A 16,584-nucleotide genomic window follows, 5' to 3' on the forward strand; every position below is an offset into this window, starting at 1 on the left:
GGGTAACGTGACAGAGGCCCTGTGTGTCAGAGCCGCCCGCCCCCGCGGCCGCCGCCCGCCCCCACCGCTGGTCCAGTTCAAGTTCGGTTTTCCTTCGGCCCCTGAGGGTCTGGGGCCCGCCTCTGAGCGCAGGGGGCCGCTTGCCTGTCCACCGATGCAGAGGGGGCGTCCCCAGAGGCAGGCAGTGCTGGACGGAGCCACGGCGGCCCATTCGCTCCGGGCTTTTTAAAGTTTGCCTCGCTGGGTTTTTGGTTGCCCTTATTTTTACTTTTGCTTCTCTGGGGCCCGTGTCTTTCCTTTGCTTTGTGAGGAGCTGGACTCTGCTACTCAGCCCTTCCGCCTCCGAGGTGTTTGCAAAGCATCTGTGCGGCTGGGGCGGGTTTGCAAGGGGTTTTCTGTGTCTCCATCAAGCCCAGGGATCTCGGTCTCCTCGGGCTGTGTGGGGGGGGGCAGGTGGGGGCTTCTCCACTGCGGCCCCCAGCCCCGTGCGGCCCCTCCCTGGGCCCCGCCCGGTCCTCGGAGGAGCATGGCCCGGATGAACCGGCCGGCCCCCGTGGAGGTGAGTTACAAGAGGATGCGCTTCCTGATCACGCACAACCCCACCAATGCCACGCTCAGCACCTTCATTGAGGTAGGTGGGGCCCGGTGGGGTGTCCGCACGCCTCCCGAGAGCTGGCGGGGGGTGGGGAGCGGTGGACTTCGAGCCGTCAACCCACACGCTGCCTTTGGGAGCAAAACTGTGGCCCCAGTTATAGGGCCCCAAGGGGGAGCCCGGAGTGTCCTGGGGAGCTGGGTGGGAGGGCGGTCGTGGGGTCAGCAGCTCCCTGGAGGCCTGCAGGGCAGGACGGTGTAGGGCAGGGGGTAGGTGCTCCATGCTGTGTAAATTGAGGCAGGCTCAGTGGTAGGAGAAGCGGGCATCGGGCCCTCAGGACATCGCCTGCACTGGAGCAGAGGCTGCACGGGAAGGACGAGGGAGGGGTCCCGAGGTGGGAAGTGGCTGTGGAAACAGCTCGAGGCAGGCAGAGAGGCCCACGGCGGCAGGCGGAGTGAAGTTCCATGGCCAGCCCAGGCTGCAGGAAGCCTGCTGGCTCTTAGGGAGCCCTTGGGTTAGGACCGGCGGGGCCGGAGGCTTCAGGGTGAAGATCTGTGGGGGAAGGGGCTGGGTAAGGGTCTGAGCTGGCCGCAGGAGGAGTGGCCACCGTTGGCGTGACCAGAGGTGTTCGTAGAGCTGTGCATGGGTCTCAGACCCTCCTCCCTTCCCTCTGTAACGTGAGAGCCGCCCCCATGGTGCTTGTCATAATGAAACAGGGGCCTGGGCGGGAGAGGACCCGAAACACTGTATAGAGGGAGGCAGTGGGCGCCCTGCCATCAGGGGCCTGGGCCTGGACACTGCCAGGGGCCCTGCAGACGAGGGCTGCCCCTCTTCACAGCTGACACCCTTGAGGTGATAGCAGGACGTGGGGAAAGACTCGGCCCAGGACTTGGCACAGGACCCAGCCTGGGGTCAGGGTCTGTGTGTGACCGGGGTCAGGGCCCAGAGTGTGACCGGGGCAAGGTCGTCTGTGGTGAGGGTCAGGGCTCAACCCTGGGCTGTGTGGCAGCCCCTTTGCCACACGCACAGAGGAATTCGGAGGTGGCCCTATGGCCTCCGGGCCCTGTCCGCCTTCCTGTGCCCCCCCATTCTCAGAATCGCTGTCCTGCCTCATTGTGTCCAGTGTCCCTACCGTACGATGAGCAAGGTCTAGCAGATGGATGACTCGTCACTGCTCCCAGAATAGCTCTGGAGCAGGTGTGGTGGGAGTAGCCCCTGCTCGTGGCCCCCGTGGAGCGGACTCCCCGCCTAGAGGATAAATATAAACAGCCTGGCTGTGAACTGCCTTGACCTTTCCTCTGGTAGCCTGGGGCTTCCCCGCCGCTGGTGCCCGGGGTCTTGCCTCCTGGCCGCCATCCGAGCAGGTGCCGGCCCTGTGCACCGTGAGGTCCCCCGCCCGCTGAGGCCTGCCCCTCAAGAGTCCGAAGGCCCTCGTGTGGGGTCCGGCTGTGCCCTCAACTGGACCCGTCCACGAGAGCCTGGCCAGGAGGGCAACTCAGAGTGGGGACCATGCAGGGCCACATGCGGACCACAGTGTCCTGTCCCTGCTTGGGGACCCAGGAGCTTTGTCTGGAAAATGCTGGTACGGGGCCGGGGGTGAGGGGGGTTCCTGAGCACCCAGGATGATGGCAGAGATGTGCTGGGAGGCCAGGCTCATGGCTGGTTAGCCGCGATTGCAACGAGGGTAGGCGGGGACACCCTGCCCTCACCGGGTGGGCTCAGGGACCCTTGCCCAGAAGCATCAGGAAAGCCTCTTCTACCCACAGCAAGTCGTTGGGCCTGAAAGGCCACCCTAGTGGTTACTCTTGGCATCGGCCTTTCTGTTTTGTTGCGGGGGGGCCGCGGCCCTGCCCTGGGGGCCCCAGACAGGGGGTACCCACCCCGGACCCCTCAGCCCCAGCCCGGCCTGCCTTCGTCCTCCCTCCCTGCCAGGACCTGAAGAAGTACGGGGCCACCACCGTGGTGCGGGTGTGCGAAGTGACCTACGACAAGGCCCCTCTGGAGAAGGACGGCATCACCGTGGTGGTGAGGGTCTTGGGCCCCGGTGGTGCTGCTGCTGCCCTGGGGGGAGGTGGGTGGACGGGGCCGGCCTGCACTGTGAGCTTGCCATGAGGCGGGCCTGCGGGGCCTCGCTAGGGCCACCTGCCCACCCCCCGCCGGCGTGCTGGCGCCTGGGCCACGTGGCGTTTGGGCACATGTCCAGAGAGGCCCTGGCCAGTGGGGCCCTCGAGGCAGGAGCACGCGCCCTGTGCACGTCCACAGGCATAGCTCATGTTGCCAGACCCTCCTGGGTCTGCCTGGGCTGCCGGGCACCCCCCCCCGCCCCCCACCGTCACTGCACGGCAGCCCCCGCGTGGGGCTCTGTCATGGAGAAACTGAGGCTCGGGTCAGTCACCGTCTGAGGCACAGCCAGAAGGTGCCAGAGCTGGGACCACGTGGGGGGGGGCACCTTCAGGATAGCACCCCACCCCCATCAGGTGGTGGGCGGGCGGGAACGAGGCCTCACTGTGCAGGGGTCCGAGCAGGGTGGGACAACCGGGGGTCCCACGGGCTCCGTGCCGGCTCCTCCGTGTCCGGGCCGCCTGGGGACTCATCTCAGGCTTGTCGGTGTGGGAACCGTATGGTGAGGAGGGTGGGGCGGGCACTCCTGCGTGGCCCCTGGGGAAGCCATCCACGGAGGCCCAGGGGAGGGAACCTTGGGGCTGTTTCTTTGGTCCCTTGGCCCCGGGGACCCGAGTCCAGGCGCAGGAAGGGACGACCGTGCTGCCACACGCCTGTGGGTCAGGCCACGTGTGTATGGCGCGTCCCCTAGCGCGGGGCTGCCCAAGGCACGGGGTGGCGGGGTGGGGGCAGCTCTGGGTCCGGTGGCCTCGGCCTGTTCAGCGCCAGAGGACCCCTTAGTTACTAGCTTCCCCTCAGCGAGCCGCCTCCCGGTCTACCTCGGGGGGCCCACTCGATTCACCTTTGGTGCCCGAGGAGCGGTTCCCCTCTGCCCCGCGTGAATCTCCTTCACTGGGACCTAAGTATCTCTGTCTTCACGGCAGTGCCCTGGGCTGGGCCCTTACTCCGGAGGCTCCCCACCTCTTCCAGAGCGCTCGGGGAGGTGGGCAGCACAGCTAATTTTTCGAAACCAAATTAATCCCTGAACATCTGGAGAGGGCCCAGCTGTCACTGTTCTGGAATCCAGCTCCCAGAACAATGGGTCTCACCCCTCTGCCCTCTCTTCACTCCTTCCTGGTAGCTGGGCCGGGCCTGCTTTGTGCGGCTGGGCTGGGAGCTGGGGACACAAAGAGGCACCTGTCGGGCACATTTGTAGTCTACGCCCCTTGGGCCTGCCCACCCAGAGTCGCTCAGGCTGTGACCCTGGAATGAGAGAGTGGGCTGACAGGGAGGGGACGTAGTCACCGTGCTTGGGAAAGGGAAGGATGGGGTGTTCAGGGAAGGCTTTCTGGAGAAGGGGACATCTTCTTGGAGCAGAGAGGATGAGGAACCCCCTCTGTGGGGACTGCCTGCCTGGCCAGCTTCCTGCCCTCTGGGGCCTGCTGTCCCTCCCCTTCGTGGGGTCCCTCTGTGCTTCTCAGAGAGACGACCTTGTCTGAGCCACGGGCTGGCCGGCCCCGGGGGCCTCTAGCCTCACCGGCTGCTGCCCTCTGCAGGACTGGCCGTTTGACGACGGGGCGCCCCCACCTGGCAAAGTGGTGGAGGACTGGCTGAGCCTACTGAAGGCCAAGTTCTGTGATGACCCTGGCAGCTGTGTGGCCGTTCACTGCGTAGCCGGCCTGGGACGGTGAGCCGGGGGGGGGCAGGGTGGGGCTCACGGGGACGTGGGAATCCCGAGGTCCACCTTGATCTCGGACGTGGGTGCTGGGCCCACATCACACATGACCACGGGGTGGGAGTCCCTCCCCAAGTCTGATCCCCCTCCCTGCTGCTGGGTTGCAACTTTGTCCCTGTACTCGAGCCGGAAGGAGCTGCCACCCGTCCCCCTCCCTGACCCAAAAACCCATCCCCCCAACAGCCACGTATGACTGTAGGGACCTGGGCAGTGGCCCCCGGTTTCAGGGCGAGGGCTGGCAAGCGGGGTTGATGGCAAGTATCAAGCCCTCATCCCAGGCCAGACCCGCGCCCTGCGCTTTGCTCACCCTCTGGCTCTCCTGCGCGTTTACACGTGGGGAGCCTGAGGCTCAGAGAGGGTGACTGGCCCACCTGGGGCTGCACAGCAGGTGGTGGGGCTGAGCTGCTGCCTGTGCCCTCCATGGAGCGGGGGTGCTGGACAGCTTTTTGGTGGATGTGAGGGTGAAGGCATCGCTCTGCGCCCTCGGCAGGCGGCCTGTCGGGGGAGGGGTGGGGTGCCGAGGCTTGACCCAGCCCCGGGTCTGTCCCCAGGGCTCCGGTCCTCGTGGCACTGGCTCTCATCGAGAGCGGAATGAAGTACGAAGACGCCATCCAGTTCATCCGACAGTGAGTGGCCGGGGGTGGGGGTCGGGGTGCAGGCCAGTTGGTGTGCATTTGGGGGTCTGGGTTTAGGGGGTCCTTATCCTGGACTCCCCACCCTTGCCGGCAGGCACTGCCGGCCCCTGGCCACAGGGTGACCTCCGAGATGCCCCCAGTCCCACGCAGCCTCATTCTGTAGTATCGACGCATTTGTGAGGGCCCTGCAGCCAGGCCACGTGCCCCAGTGGGGACCGGTCCCTGTGTGCGGCCCCTGGAGCTGGGAGCGTGGGGTGAGGAGGGGCCCCAGGCCCTGTGGTCCACGGCGGTGTGAATGCGGACAGGCTGCGGCACCCAGCAGGTCCAAAGCACAGGGACTCAGCACAGCTTAGACTCATCCTTCACGCATGTGGCCCTTGGACGTGGTTACAGGGGGCTCTGCTCAGGGAGCCTGGGCCCCCAGGGGGGCAGCCCTTCTCCAGCGATGCCAGTCTCGGGGCCGGAGGGGCTCTGGAAGCTTTGCCTGCAGAGTCACCTGCACTCCCATTTTGTGGGCCCCAGCAAGCACGTGGCGACGCCTGAGGTTGTGGGCGGGTGGGGACGGTTGACTTCCTGAAGTGCTTGGTGGGCAGCCTTAGGGGTTCCCCATGTCCTGTCACCTGAGGCCCTCACTCCCTCCCTGGCTGCAGGGCTGCCCTGTCGTCACCCTGTGACCCTGTAGGAGCGCGTGGCCTGGGGGTGGGGTGGTACCAGGTAAAGGAGGAGGGCGGGTACCATGGGGAGACAGGGCTCAGGAGCTAGCCTGCAGGAGGTGACCCCAGGCCGGGTGAATACTGGTAGCATCGACAGCAGATACGGGAAGGGTGACATCAGCGCTGGGAAGGGCCCGGGAAGGGCCTGGAGGTGAGGCGAGCTCTGCCTGGAGCTCGCCGGGGCTGGGCAGGTGCTGAGCGTGCCCCCTGACCCCGTCTCCCCAGGACCCCGTGGCTGGCTGGGCAGGTGCTGAGTGCCCCCCCCCCACACTGACCCCACCCCTGTCCTGTCTCCCCAGAAAGCGGCGTGGAGCCATCAACAGCAAGCAGCTCACCTACTTGGAAAAATACCGGCCAAAGCAGAGACTGCGATTCAAAGAACCACACACACACAAGACCAAGTGCTGTGTCATGTAGCCCAGGGCCTCCGAGCAGGGGCTCCGCGCCCGCTGCCGCCTCGCCTCCTCTCCCGGCACCTCGGCACCCCTGTGTCCCCTGGGTCCAGCTCGCCCTGCGTGCCCTCTGCCGTCTCGTCCCGTCTGGTCATCCCCGTGTCTCCGTCTGCCCGTGTCCACCACTTTGCGGACCTGCCCTTCCCTTTGTCTCTATGCCCTGCGTCTCTGCATCTGGGCCCCGGAGCCCCGTCTCTCTCTGCGTCTCTGGGTGTCTCTGCCTCTCCCCGAGTCTGATGTCTCTCTCTTCCTGGCTCTGTGCCTGCAGCTCTCTCTCTGTCTGAGGCTTAGCTGGGGCGCCCCGGCCCGGCCCTCCCACACTGTCCCCTGGGCAGCTTTCCTCTCAGGCTCATTTGTTAGGGGGCAGGTGTACTTTTTAGCCACTGGGCCTGACCCCTCCTCCATCCTGACCTGTTCTTGGCACTTTCAGTTACTGGGTCTGGAGACTGTCAGATGTCCTGGACACCGAAGGCAATAAAATAGGACTCTGTGGCTGTGTGTGCGTGGAGAGTGGGGTGCGGGGCCGGGCGGGGTGGATGGGGGCGGGGGGGGGGGGAGGCGCCTTGGGAGACTGGGTGGGGCCCCAGGAGGCCACTGCCCACCCCCTGACCCCGAGGCCTTCCTGCTGGCAGCACTGGGGCTCCCCCTGGTGTCTGTGCTGGGTCCCTGCGCTCCCTGGATTAGGGGCCCAGACCTCTCTGATGTGGCCTGTGTGGGGCCCTGCCCAGTTGCCTTGCCATTTTGGGGGGGGGTGGCAAGGCCGGGTCACCAGGGCTGCTCCTCTGCAGGACAGACGGGGACTCACTTGGTAATTCCTCAGGGCCTCGTGTCCAGTGGGGCGGCTGCTCCTGCCCCCACCAGGTGCCCTCGTTTCAGCCTCAGAGGCCGGGAGAAGGGTGCAGGCGGTGGTGGCCACTTGGCTGAGGGACGCCGAGGAGGGACGCCCCCTGCCATCAGCGCAGCGTGGGGAGAGGAGGCCACAGGGACACGGGGTGAGTGAGTCTGAGTGTACAAGAGGCCGGGGCCGGGGCCTGCCTGGGATTGCCGTGCTCAGGTCTCCCAGAGCTGGGGGCCCCTGCCTGGCCGAGGAAAGGGGCACGGCCAGAGGAGGGGCACAGGGCTGGCCTGGCTGGCAGGTGTGGAGCGTCTGGGGGTGGTCTGTGCCCGGCAGGTGCTGGGAGCCACCTGTGGATACCACCCAGAGGCCTTCACGGATGGCATTTCTCCCAGTTGCTGGGACCCCGTGCCCATCTTAGGGGTCACAGCCCCGGGCCTGGCATCCGGGCCACCCCGTCCTTGCGTCTGCCTGGCCTGAGACTCCCTCCATCCCGCTCTGGGATGGGTCCGTGGGGGAGGGCTTACCTAGCTGTCCGGATGTCACCCCTTGTCTCCTTCCCAGGTTGGAGGCACACCCAGGAAGGGCAACGTCAGGGCCTTGGCACAGATTCGTGTCCTTGGAGGCAGGCGTCCCCTGCTAGGGGCCATCCCGCTGGTACTCGAACAACAGGCCCCGGTGAGGGGGGCGGTCTCGGGGGGCTGCTCCCTTCTCGGGGACCGGGGGTGTGGCCAGCAGGGACACAGGCCCAGTCCCTCAGTCTCCCCACTGGCCTGGCAGTGAACGGTTGACACTGGTGTCATTAATAGGGCACCGCCTGTGTGCCCGGCTCTGTAGAGCCCAGCTGCCCTGCTAGTAGGAGTTGGGACCCTCCCCGGTCCCAGACTCAAGGCTTGCCTGGCACTGTTGGCTCCAGGAACCCACCGGGTCCAGGCCCACCCAGCTCCAAGCTTTCTTTCCCTGAAGCAGACTTCCCGGAGGAGGGTGTGCAGGGGCCAGGTGGTGAAGCGGGTGGGTGAACCCAAGGAAGGTCCCCCTTTTAGGGGAGATCGCACCCGTGCCCAGAGACCACACCCACCAGGCTGGAACTAGGGGACCCTGTAACCTGCTCCGTGGTCCCTAGGGAGCACACCCCCCATGCCCAGCCAGGGGGTTGGAGCACCCAGGGAGATCCGTGCACAGGATGGGAGTTGTGAAAGGGAGCGCCACCCAAAGTCGCTCCTCAGGGGGCCTTATTCAGAGATGGACCGATGGGTAGGATGGGGGCCGCAGACCCCAGCCCTCTCTGGGCTCCTGGGTGGAGAGGGGCCCCCGGCTCTATCAAATGGAACACACCTGAGAAGGCTAGTAAATGCGTGCTCCAGGAAGGTCGCTGTATTTTTTTGACGCACCATCCAAGTTTTGGGGCCCCCTCTGTGCCAGCCCTGTGAACCCGCATCCCTGCCCCAGGGCGCTCACAGTCTGGGGGGGGGGCGGGGTGAGACAGCCTGGGAGTTTGGTGCAAGGGTTGGGGGGGGCGGCTCAGGCTCAAGGTGGGCTGAGGAAGGGTTAGAAGGGGGGCTCCCTCTGGGGGGGACATGCAGGCTGGTCCTCGAAGGACGGGGCAGTGTGGAGGCCCCTGGGGGACGAGTGGGGGAGGTGCTCCGGATGGAAGGAGCTTCCTGAGCAAAGGTGTGGAGGGGGTGTGTGCGCACTTGAGAGGCAGGGTAGGTGGGTGGCCGGCTGGTCGAGTGGGGGGTCCTGAGAGACTGCCTGGGACTCAGGCCCTAGGAGGAACTTCGATAGACCGGGGAGAGGCCCATCTGCCCATTTCACATGTGGGAAAACCAAGGCTGAGAAGGGAGGGCCTGGCTGAAGGTCAGGCTGGTCTCCAGGTGGCTGCACGGGAGGTGGGGGTGCTTGCCAGAAGGACCGTCTTTGGACTCAGTCCTGTGAGGGGTCCGGGGAGGAAGGTCTTTCTACCCATTTTACAGATGGAATAGCTGAGGCTCAGAGAGCTGAGACCCTTGCTTCGGGCCATACACAGCTCACCCAGGCCCCGCTGGGAAGGTCTGGCTCTGGCCCAGCCCTGACGGGACTCTGGAGGCAAGGGGTCATGGTGGAGGGAGACCTTGAGTCACCTGGACTGAGGGAGACCAGCCAAAGGACCGTTTCCCCACGGCCCGCTCCTCAGTGACTATTAAGCTCCAAACCAGAGACAAACTGAAGACTCAGGGGTGGGGGTGGGGGGGCCTTGGTAAACGGCTCCATTCCACGGTGGCTGCCCTTGGACAACCTCCTCAGTACTCAGACCCTGGCGGACCATGGCTCCACCTGACTTCCACTAGCTGTCATTTGCAGGACCCTGCACAGACTTCACAGTTTGCCTCTGGGATACCTGGTCTGCCCCCTCTACTCTAGGCCTGTCCCTGTTCCCTAGTCCTGCCGGGGTCCCGTGGGCTTGCCTCGGTCCTCTGGGGTCACGAGATGGCGGGCAGGGAGCTGGCAGGTGTGAAGGTTCTTTGTTGAATCTACATCTTTTTTTCAAATGGAAACATCTTATGCATCCAAGCTCCGTGTGGACGGGGCAGGGTTGACCAATTCGGTGGGCACAGGGGAGGAGGAGGGCGAGGGAGGACGGCTGGAGGTCACTGCGGTCTGGCGGCCATCTCCTGAAGGAAAGACAGCTGCCTGCTGGCAAATTCCCGGATGCCGGGCTCTGGGTCTTTTTTGAGATCTTCAAAAGCTCCAGGGGAGGAGAGACAAGTCAGAGGTGCCCCGGGGTCCCGTCTGCCCGCAGCCCCACCCTGGTGGAGGGAGTCCGAGGGCCCATGCTCCCGGAGAGCAGCCCCTCCTTCCAGCAGGGGTGGGGGCGTGGCAGGACCACACCTGGACCCCACCTCCTCTGCCTCCCCAACCCCACCTATTCCTCGCCCCTCACTTTTGGGCGCCCACCCACAGCCTTACTTTATTGGAGCCTCAGGTGGAGTGAGTGGGTGTGAGCCCCATCCCACAGGTGCCCATCTCTACCTCTGGAGGTGTGGGCTGGGGGTCCAGGGCGGGGGGAACCTCCAGAGGTGGGGTGGGAGGTGTGGCTGGGGGTCCTGCGCGGGGGGACACGGGGCTGCTTACTGCAGAGCAACAGGTTTGTGTCCATGCTGTTCACCACCTGGGACACGGCCTGGGGGTGGTAGCAGATGTTGTACCCTGCGGGACAGATAGAGGAGCCCGCCAGTGGAAGAGGGCTCGCTGGCGGGTGAGCGTCAGACCCTCTCCAGGCCTTCCCGGGCCCCTCACCCACCACCTCTCCTCTCCTGCCAGCAGACCCCGAGCTGCGCTTGCAGTAGCCTGGCAGGTGCTGGCGGGCCGGACCAGGGCAGGAGAGGGTCACGATGCTCAGGCAGGGCAGGCAGGAGGGTCCCGGGGCCCGGCCGCCCCTGCTCACCTATGAAGAGCGCAGCCCAGGTCTTGATGTGGTGGTGGCGGCTGTGCAGGTAGCTGAGGGCCTGCGCCAAGTGGATGCTGAACTCCTCCTGGCTGTGGGTCATCTGGCCGGAGGACAGCGTGCCCTGCTTGCTGGAGCAGGGACTAGTCCAGAGCCCCAGCCCAGCCCCGCCCCGCCCCTGCCAGCCCCGGGGGGCTGCGGGTGCGGTGAGGGACGCAGCGGCGCGCCAAGCCCGGAGCCTCGCTCCTGGCCCCGCCTCCCGGCCCCGCCCCGGCCCCGCCTCTCGCCCCCGCCCCAGGCCCTATCCGGCAGGACCCGCCTCCCGCCCTCGCCGGGGCCCCGCCTCAGCCCCGCCTCCCCCCGGCCCCGCCCCGGCCCCGCCCCAGACCTCTCCCAGTCCCCGCCCCGGCTCCAGGCCCCGACCCCCGCCCCAGTCCCCGCCTCCCTCCCGGAGGCCGGTCCCGCGCGCCCCAGGCCCCTCCTCACCAGGCAGGTCCAGAGGAAGTGGCGGGCGCTGAGGCCCCTCTCCCAGGCCAGCGTGCAGAAGAGGGTGTGCCGAAGCCGCCAGCGGAGCAGCACCGCGCAGCGGTACAGGGCGAACTTGGCTTGCTGCGGGGACAGCCGCGGGAGGGGTCACCTGCCGCCCGGGCTGTCCGGGCTGGAGGTGTGTCCCCCCCCGCCCCCCTCAGACCACGAGCTTCAGGTGGGTCTGGGGCCCGATGCCGTCCTCCCCCGCTGTAGTCTCAGCCCACCCGCGGCCTCTGGGGCAGCCCCGGCTCCGGCCTCAGTGCCTGGCTCCCGGCTGCTCCCAAGGCAAGTCTCCCGTTCATTTTGGAAGCTGCCGCTCGATGCCTCTCTTCGGCCGCGCTGTGTCTCATTGGCCTCGGCACGGGGCACGGCTGGCACATGGGAAAGCCTGACCATTGCACCGAGTTCAGCGAGCAACCCGAGCCCCCGCCACGTGGCAGGTGCTGCGGACACGGCAGAGACTGGAACAGGCCGGGTCCTGCCCACACAGAGGGCGCGGCGGCACGCGTGCACGTGCGTAAGCGCTCGTATGCACGTGTGTGCGTGCGCGTGCACGCGCACGGGGCGGACCTCAGTCACGGACACCAATGCCGGTGGCCACACCTGCTGCCCGAGAGCAAGGCTGCTCCCTGCCGCCATCTGCACACCATCAGCCCCGCCAGGGGGAAAGCCCGGCAGCGGGCACTCACCGTGACGACGGCCGGACAGCGGTCCTTCAGGTGCAGGAGCAGGGGCACCAGGCTCTGGTGCACCTGGGTTCGCAGGCCGATCAGCTCCCTGCCTGCCGCTGCTGCCACCAGGTCCCCGAACAACGCCATGGCCGCCGCCCGGATCCCGTCCCGCTCCTGCAAGAGGGGGGCTCAGAGCCGCAGCCAAACTTGCCTGGGGCCCCCACCCTGTGGAGGGGATGGGGCTCAGGTCCCTCAGCCGAGCCCTCTCACCAGGTCTGGGGCCCCTGGGCGGGGCCGTGCCTCCCTCTCAGGGCCCTTCGCGGGTCCCAGACCCTCCACCAGGACCTGAAGTCACTTCTCTCTCCCTCGCAATCTCACCCCGACCACCCAAGTGTCACGAAAGTGGTGTGTGTGTGTGTGGGGGGGGCGGGGCGTATCCCCCCTAGTTCCCCAGTGAAGGGAGACAGTCACCGCCAGCTTGCGGGGCGCTTCGGGAAGGTGCAGAGGGTGGGGCTGGAGGGCCTGAAGGGCGATGCTCTTCCAGCCTCGTGGAGAAGGGGCCGAGCGCCACCTGGCGGCCAGTGGGCCCAGTGCGGCCCAGGTGCGCCGGGTGCACATCCAGGTGTGTCCGCCTTTGGGGCTCGTCTCCCCAGCCCCCAGGCCAGCGGGCAGAAGGGGAATTGGGGGGGGTCCCTCTGCCTGGGGTAGGCACAGGAGGGGGGCATAAGCAGGGCACGTGCCCGCCTCCGCCGGGGCACACTCACGTCGTCGAAAAAGGAGCGGGCGTTGATGGCCACCCGGAGGCTTTGCGCGGCTGCGCCGTTGGCGCCCAGGCGGTGCAGCACGTCCGACACGGTGCCCATGACCCGCACAACCACCTGCTCGCTGTTCTGGAAGAAGCCGTTGAGAAAGGCCGGCATCTGTCTTTGGAGCAGGCTTCCCTGGGGGGCAGGGGCGCCGGTGGGCCGAGGGTGCCAGGAGTGGGGGCTCCTGCGCCCTACCCCGGCCCTGTGGGTTGGACCCGGAACAATCTCAGGCCCTCCCTCCGAGGCCCCTCCCCAGCCCCCATCCCGGCCTGGGTGTCTGCCCGGCATAGTCCCCCTAACTCCGCTGGGATCCCGCCCCGGCTCTGCACACAGGGCAGCTGTGCTCCTGCCCTGGTCTGCCCCCCAGGAGCTGTGTGGTCATGGGCAGGGCTTTCCTCTCTGAGGGGGTCCTCCTGGGGTTAAGGGATATTAGCCCTGTGTTAGGTGGCTCCCAGCTCCTTCTTTTTCCAGTCCCCATGCTGGTCAGAAGGCCCCCCGCCAAGTCCTGGAGACCACTCTTCCCTTCCTCTGCCTCACCCTGCCTTCACCCCTGTTCCCGGCCTCCCAGTGGGCCAGCCAGGGAGGCCCCGGGGACAGGACGAGACAGGGTTGGTCAGCTGTGCACAGACTGAGGTCACTGGTTCTCTAGTCACAGGGAACTCGGGTGCACAGGAGATGGTTCCGGACCTCCTACGTTACAACGACCACTTTCCACTTGCACACTACTTTAAACAAGACTGAATTCATTCTCAGCCAGTTCTATCTGTGCCTCTTGTTGGCCTGGTGCTCGTGAACTGTCCAGATGAACGGTTGGAGAGCAGCCTGTCGGCAAAAGGATGTTTCCTGCCGTTGGGCCCCTTATCAGTGATAGTGTGATAAACCAGGGTGACTTTCACAACTTTAAAACAAGTCTTCAGCCACTCATTGGCTTCCTGAGCTCTGCTGGGTTTTACAATATTAACTTTTCAGCAAATGACTCATTTCACAGTGACAAACACTTTCTGCACACCTACAGGGTACAGCCAGGGTGCTGGGATGGGACTCGGGTTCTGGCAGCGAATGGGCAGAATGGGACTCTAATGGGAAGGGCCAGAAAACAAACAAAGCACGCATAACACAATGAGTGTCAGAGGGTGACGAGCAGTGTGAGAGAAGATAAAGCAGGGGATAGAGTGAGCCGTGGTGGAGGCCGTGGTGGAGGCTGGGGTTGTTACAGAATTTAAGTAGGATCAGAGAAGGTGTCACTGAGAAGGTGACGACTGAGGAAATTCTTACAGATGTGCTGGAAAGGCAGTCCAGCAAAGGGAGCAGCATGTGCAAAGGTCCTGAGGCAGGAGCATGCCTACCCTGTTTGTGAGCAGAGGAGAGACTGATTCACATCCTCACAGGAGGCTGCTGGCTGCTGGGTGAGCCTACACTGGAAAGGAGAAGGGGCGGCCATTGGGACCAGGGAGGGGGGGGTGCAGTGGTCTGGGGCAGATGCTGGTGACTTCAGTGAGGGCAGCAGTGGAGTGGGAGAACAGTCGGATTCTGGGTTTGCCTGGGATTTCTTGATCGCCTGGACGGCCCCCAGGTTTGGGGTCCCCATCAGCTGAGATGAAGGTTGCAGGAGGTGCCTATTTGTGGGGGTGACAGAGTTTGCTGTGGATGTGCTGAGTTGGAGATGCCAGCTAGGATCTGAGCAGTGAGTCAAGGCTGGCGTTCAGGTCTGGGGTTGGGATGTGGATCTGGTGGGCAGTGGGCCAGTAGATGGTACTTAAAGATCGGAGAAGGCCAGCAAGGGAGCGGCAAAGACGGGGAGGAGGCATGGGCAGGAGTCCCGGGGCGCCATCCGGTGCCCGGCCAGGGACAGGAGAGACCAAGGAAGAGGCCGCCCAGGATGTGGGAGGGAAACCAAGCGAGCGAGGTGTCCTGGGCCAAGGGGATGGAAAAGTCACTCGGTCTGTGTGCTGAGGGGCCCGATAAGGGGTCCCCCGGGCGGGAGGTCACAGGGCACCTGCACGAGAGTGCTCGCAGGCTGGCAGTGGGGGTGGGGGACGCTGCCTGGAGGGCTCCCTGCTTTACTCCACGGCAGTTGAATATTTCATTAAGCATTGTGTTCGTGGCATCGTCACACAACCTCCAGCGAGCACCAAAGGGCTGCTGCCAGGAGGGCTCCTGCCGCAGCTGGCCACGTGGTGTCTCCGTGCCTCCTTGCAGCCCGGGGCGACCGCTTGGCCAGTCGGACTGGAGCACCTGTGGGTCGTGCCCTCAAAGGGTGGGGTGTGCCTGCTGGCTGGAGTAAGGTGGTGGCCGCGCAGACCCTCCCAGGAGGGCAGCGCCCAGGGGCAGGGGTGCACAGCGAACGAGGAGGAGCGGATCAGGACGGCCGCGCCCCTGGAGAGAAACGCACGTCCACCCGGTTTACGCCGCAGCTCACGTGGGTCTTGGGCACGTGCTGCATTCTGGCCTAGTACACGTGCCGCTACCTTGCTGGTGCAGTGTGTGTTTGGCGGAAGGCGGAGGTGGCCGCGAAGGCGCGCACCGGTGAGTGGGAGTGGTCCTGTGGGTCCTGCCGGGGGCGCTCCTCTGGTGTGGGGGCAGTGACCGCTGAAGACCCTCAGCCCTGGGCCCTGCCCCATCCCTGCCCCGTTCAGCCTGTGCCGTCCCCACACCAGCAGGCCTCCTTGGCTGGCAGTCCTCTGGATCTGCCTTGTTCCCCCAGCCCCGCTGTGGCCACCGGCTCCCACCCCACTGGGGAACCATGCCCCCTCCCTGGCCCTGGCCGTCCTGGTCTGGCAGCCCTCCTCCTGTCTTGTCCACTCCCCACGGGTCCCACCTGGTGTGGGGCATAGAGGAGGCACACGGAAGCGTCCTATGACGGGCCTGCAGGAACGGCTGGAGACGGGTGTGTGGATGATGGACCACTGACCCACTGACCCACTGATCCACTGACTGACTGACAGAGTGAATGAATGAATGATAGAGCAAATGGGAATAATGGAGTAAGCGAATAACATATAAAGAGTGAACAAAAGAAATAATGAAATAATGAGTCATAGATGAAGGGCCCAAGGAGCAAATGGATGGGTGGATGGGCAGGTGGATGGGTGGGTGGATGGATGGTGGGTGGACAGGTGGGTCGATGGTGGATGGGTGGTTGGATGGATGGATGGATGGGTGGATGGGTGGGTGGATGGATGGATGGATGGATGGTGGGTGGATGGGTGGGTGGATGGATGGATGGATGGGTAGATGGATGGATGGATGGTGGGTGGATGGGTGGGTGGATGGATGGTGGGTGGACAGGTGGGTCGATGGTGGATGGGTGGTTGGATGGATGGATGGTGGGTGGATGGATGGATGGATGGATGGTGGGTGGATGGGTGGGTGGATGGATGGATGGATGGGTAGATGGATGGATGGATGGATGGGTGGGTGGGTGGATGGATGGATGGTGGGTGGATGGGTGGGTGGATGGATGGATGGGTGGATGGATGAGTGGAGGGGTGGGTGGATGGAAGATGGGTGGGTGGGTGGATGGTGGGTGGATGGATGGGTGGGTGGGTGGTTGGCTGGATGGGTGGTTGAATGGATGGATGGATGGTGGGTGGATGGGTGGGTGGATGGATGGATGGATGGTGGGTGGACAGGTGGGTTGATGGTGGATGGGTGGTTGGATGGATGGATGGATGGATGGGTGGATGGGTGGGTGGATGGATGGTGGGTGGACAGGTGGGTCGATGGTGGATGGGTGGTTGGATGGATGGATGAATGGGTGGATGGGTGGTTGGATGGATGGATGGATGGATGGTGGGTGGATGGGTGGGTGGATGGATGGATGGATGGGTGGATGGGTGGGTGGATGGGTGGGTGGATGGATGGTGGGTGGACAGGTGGGTCGATGGTGGATGGGTGGTTGGATGGATGGATGGATGGGTGGATGGGTGAGTGGATGGATGGATGGTGGGTGGATGGGTGGGTGGATGGATGGATGGTGGGTGGATGGGTGGGTGGATGGATGGACAGATGGTGGGTGGATGGATGGGTGGATGGGTGGGTGGATGGACGGATGGTGGGTGGATGGGTGGATGGTTGGTTGGATGGATGGGTG

General features: G+C 65.2%; 2 protein-coding genes across 2 annotated transcripts in view; one reads left to right on the forward strand and one right to left on the reverse strand.

The window, feature by feature from the left end:
* The first annotated feature begins 405 nt into the window (after window positions 1-405).
* PTP4A3 (protein tyrosine phosphatase 4A3) lies at window positions 406-6,703 on the forward strand. The gene is made up of 5 exons (XM_047073824.1): window positions 406-631; window positions 2,525-2,617; window positions 4,249-4,379; window positions 4,979-5,053; window positions 6,075-6,703. The coding sequence occupies exons 1-5, from the start codon at window positions 527-529 to the stop codon at window positions 6,190-6,192; spliced, it is 522 nt and encodes a 173-aa protein (XP_046929780.1). The 5' UTR covers window positions 406-526; the 3' UTR covers window positions 6,193-6,703.
* A 2,682-nt stretch (window positions 6,704-9,385) lies between these two features.
* LOC124507491 (maestro heat-like repeat family member 5) overlaps window positions 9,386-16,584 on the reverse strand; it is a 63,595-nt gene continuing 56,396 nt past the window's right edge. Inside the window, exons 25-30 of the mRNA XM_047073826.1 lie at window positions 12,450-12,626; window positions 11,704-11,859; window positions 10,973-11,095; window positions 10,487-10,578; window positions 10,174-10,248; window positions 9,386-9,713 (exon numbers count right to left, since the gene is read on the reverse strand). Coding sequence (XP_046929782.1) covers window positions 9,386-9,713; window positions 10,174-10,248; window positions 10,487-10,578; window positions 10,973-11,095; window positions 11,704-11,859; window positions 12,450-12,626 — 951 coding nt within the window. The remainder of the gene's footprint in view (window positions 9,714-10,173; window positions 10,249-10,486; window positions 10,579-10,972; window positions 11,096-11,703; window positions 11,860-12,449; window positions 12,627-16,584) is intronic.

Source organism: Lynx rufus, unplaced genomic scaffold (assembly GCF_022079265.1).
Source record: "Lynx rufus isolate CCGP_SWC_20201006 ecotype Redwood Valley unplaced genomic scaffold, mLynRuf1.p SCAF_12, whole genome shotgun sequence".
Taxonomy (NCBI): Eukaryota; Metazoa; Chordata; class Mammalia; order Carnivora; family Felidae; genus Lynx; species Lynx rufus.

What these genes read in the sequence shown, in the direction of transcription:
- PTP4A3 (XM_047073824.1), top strand. Translation starts at nt 527, where the DNA reads ATGGCCCGGATGAACCGGCCGGCCCCCGTGGAGGTGAGTTACAAGAGG. An exon ending in CGCTCAGCACCTTCATTGAG is followed by an intron (nt 632 to 2,524) that starts GTAGGTGGGGCC and finishes CCTCCCTGCCAG; the next exon opens with GACCTGAAGAAGTACGGGGC. An exon ending in TGCGTAGCCGGCCTGGGACG is followed by an intron (nt 4,380 to 4,978) that starts GTGAGCCGGGGG and finishes GTCTGTCCCCAG; the next exon opens with GGCTCCGGTCCTCGTGGCAC.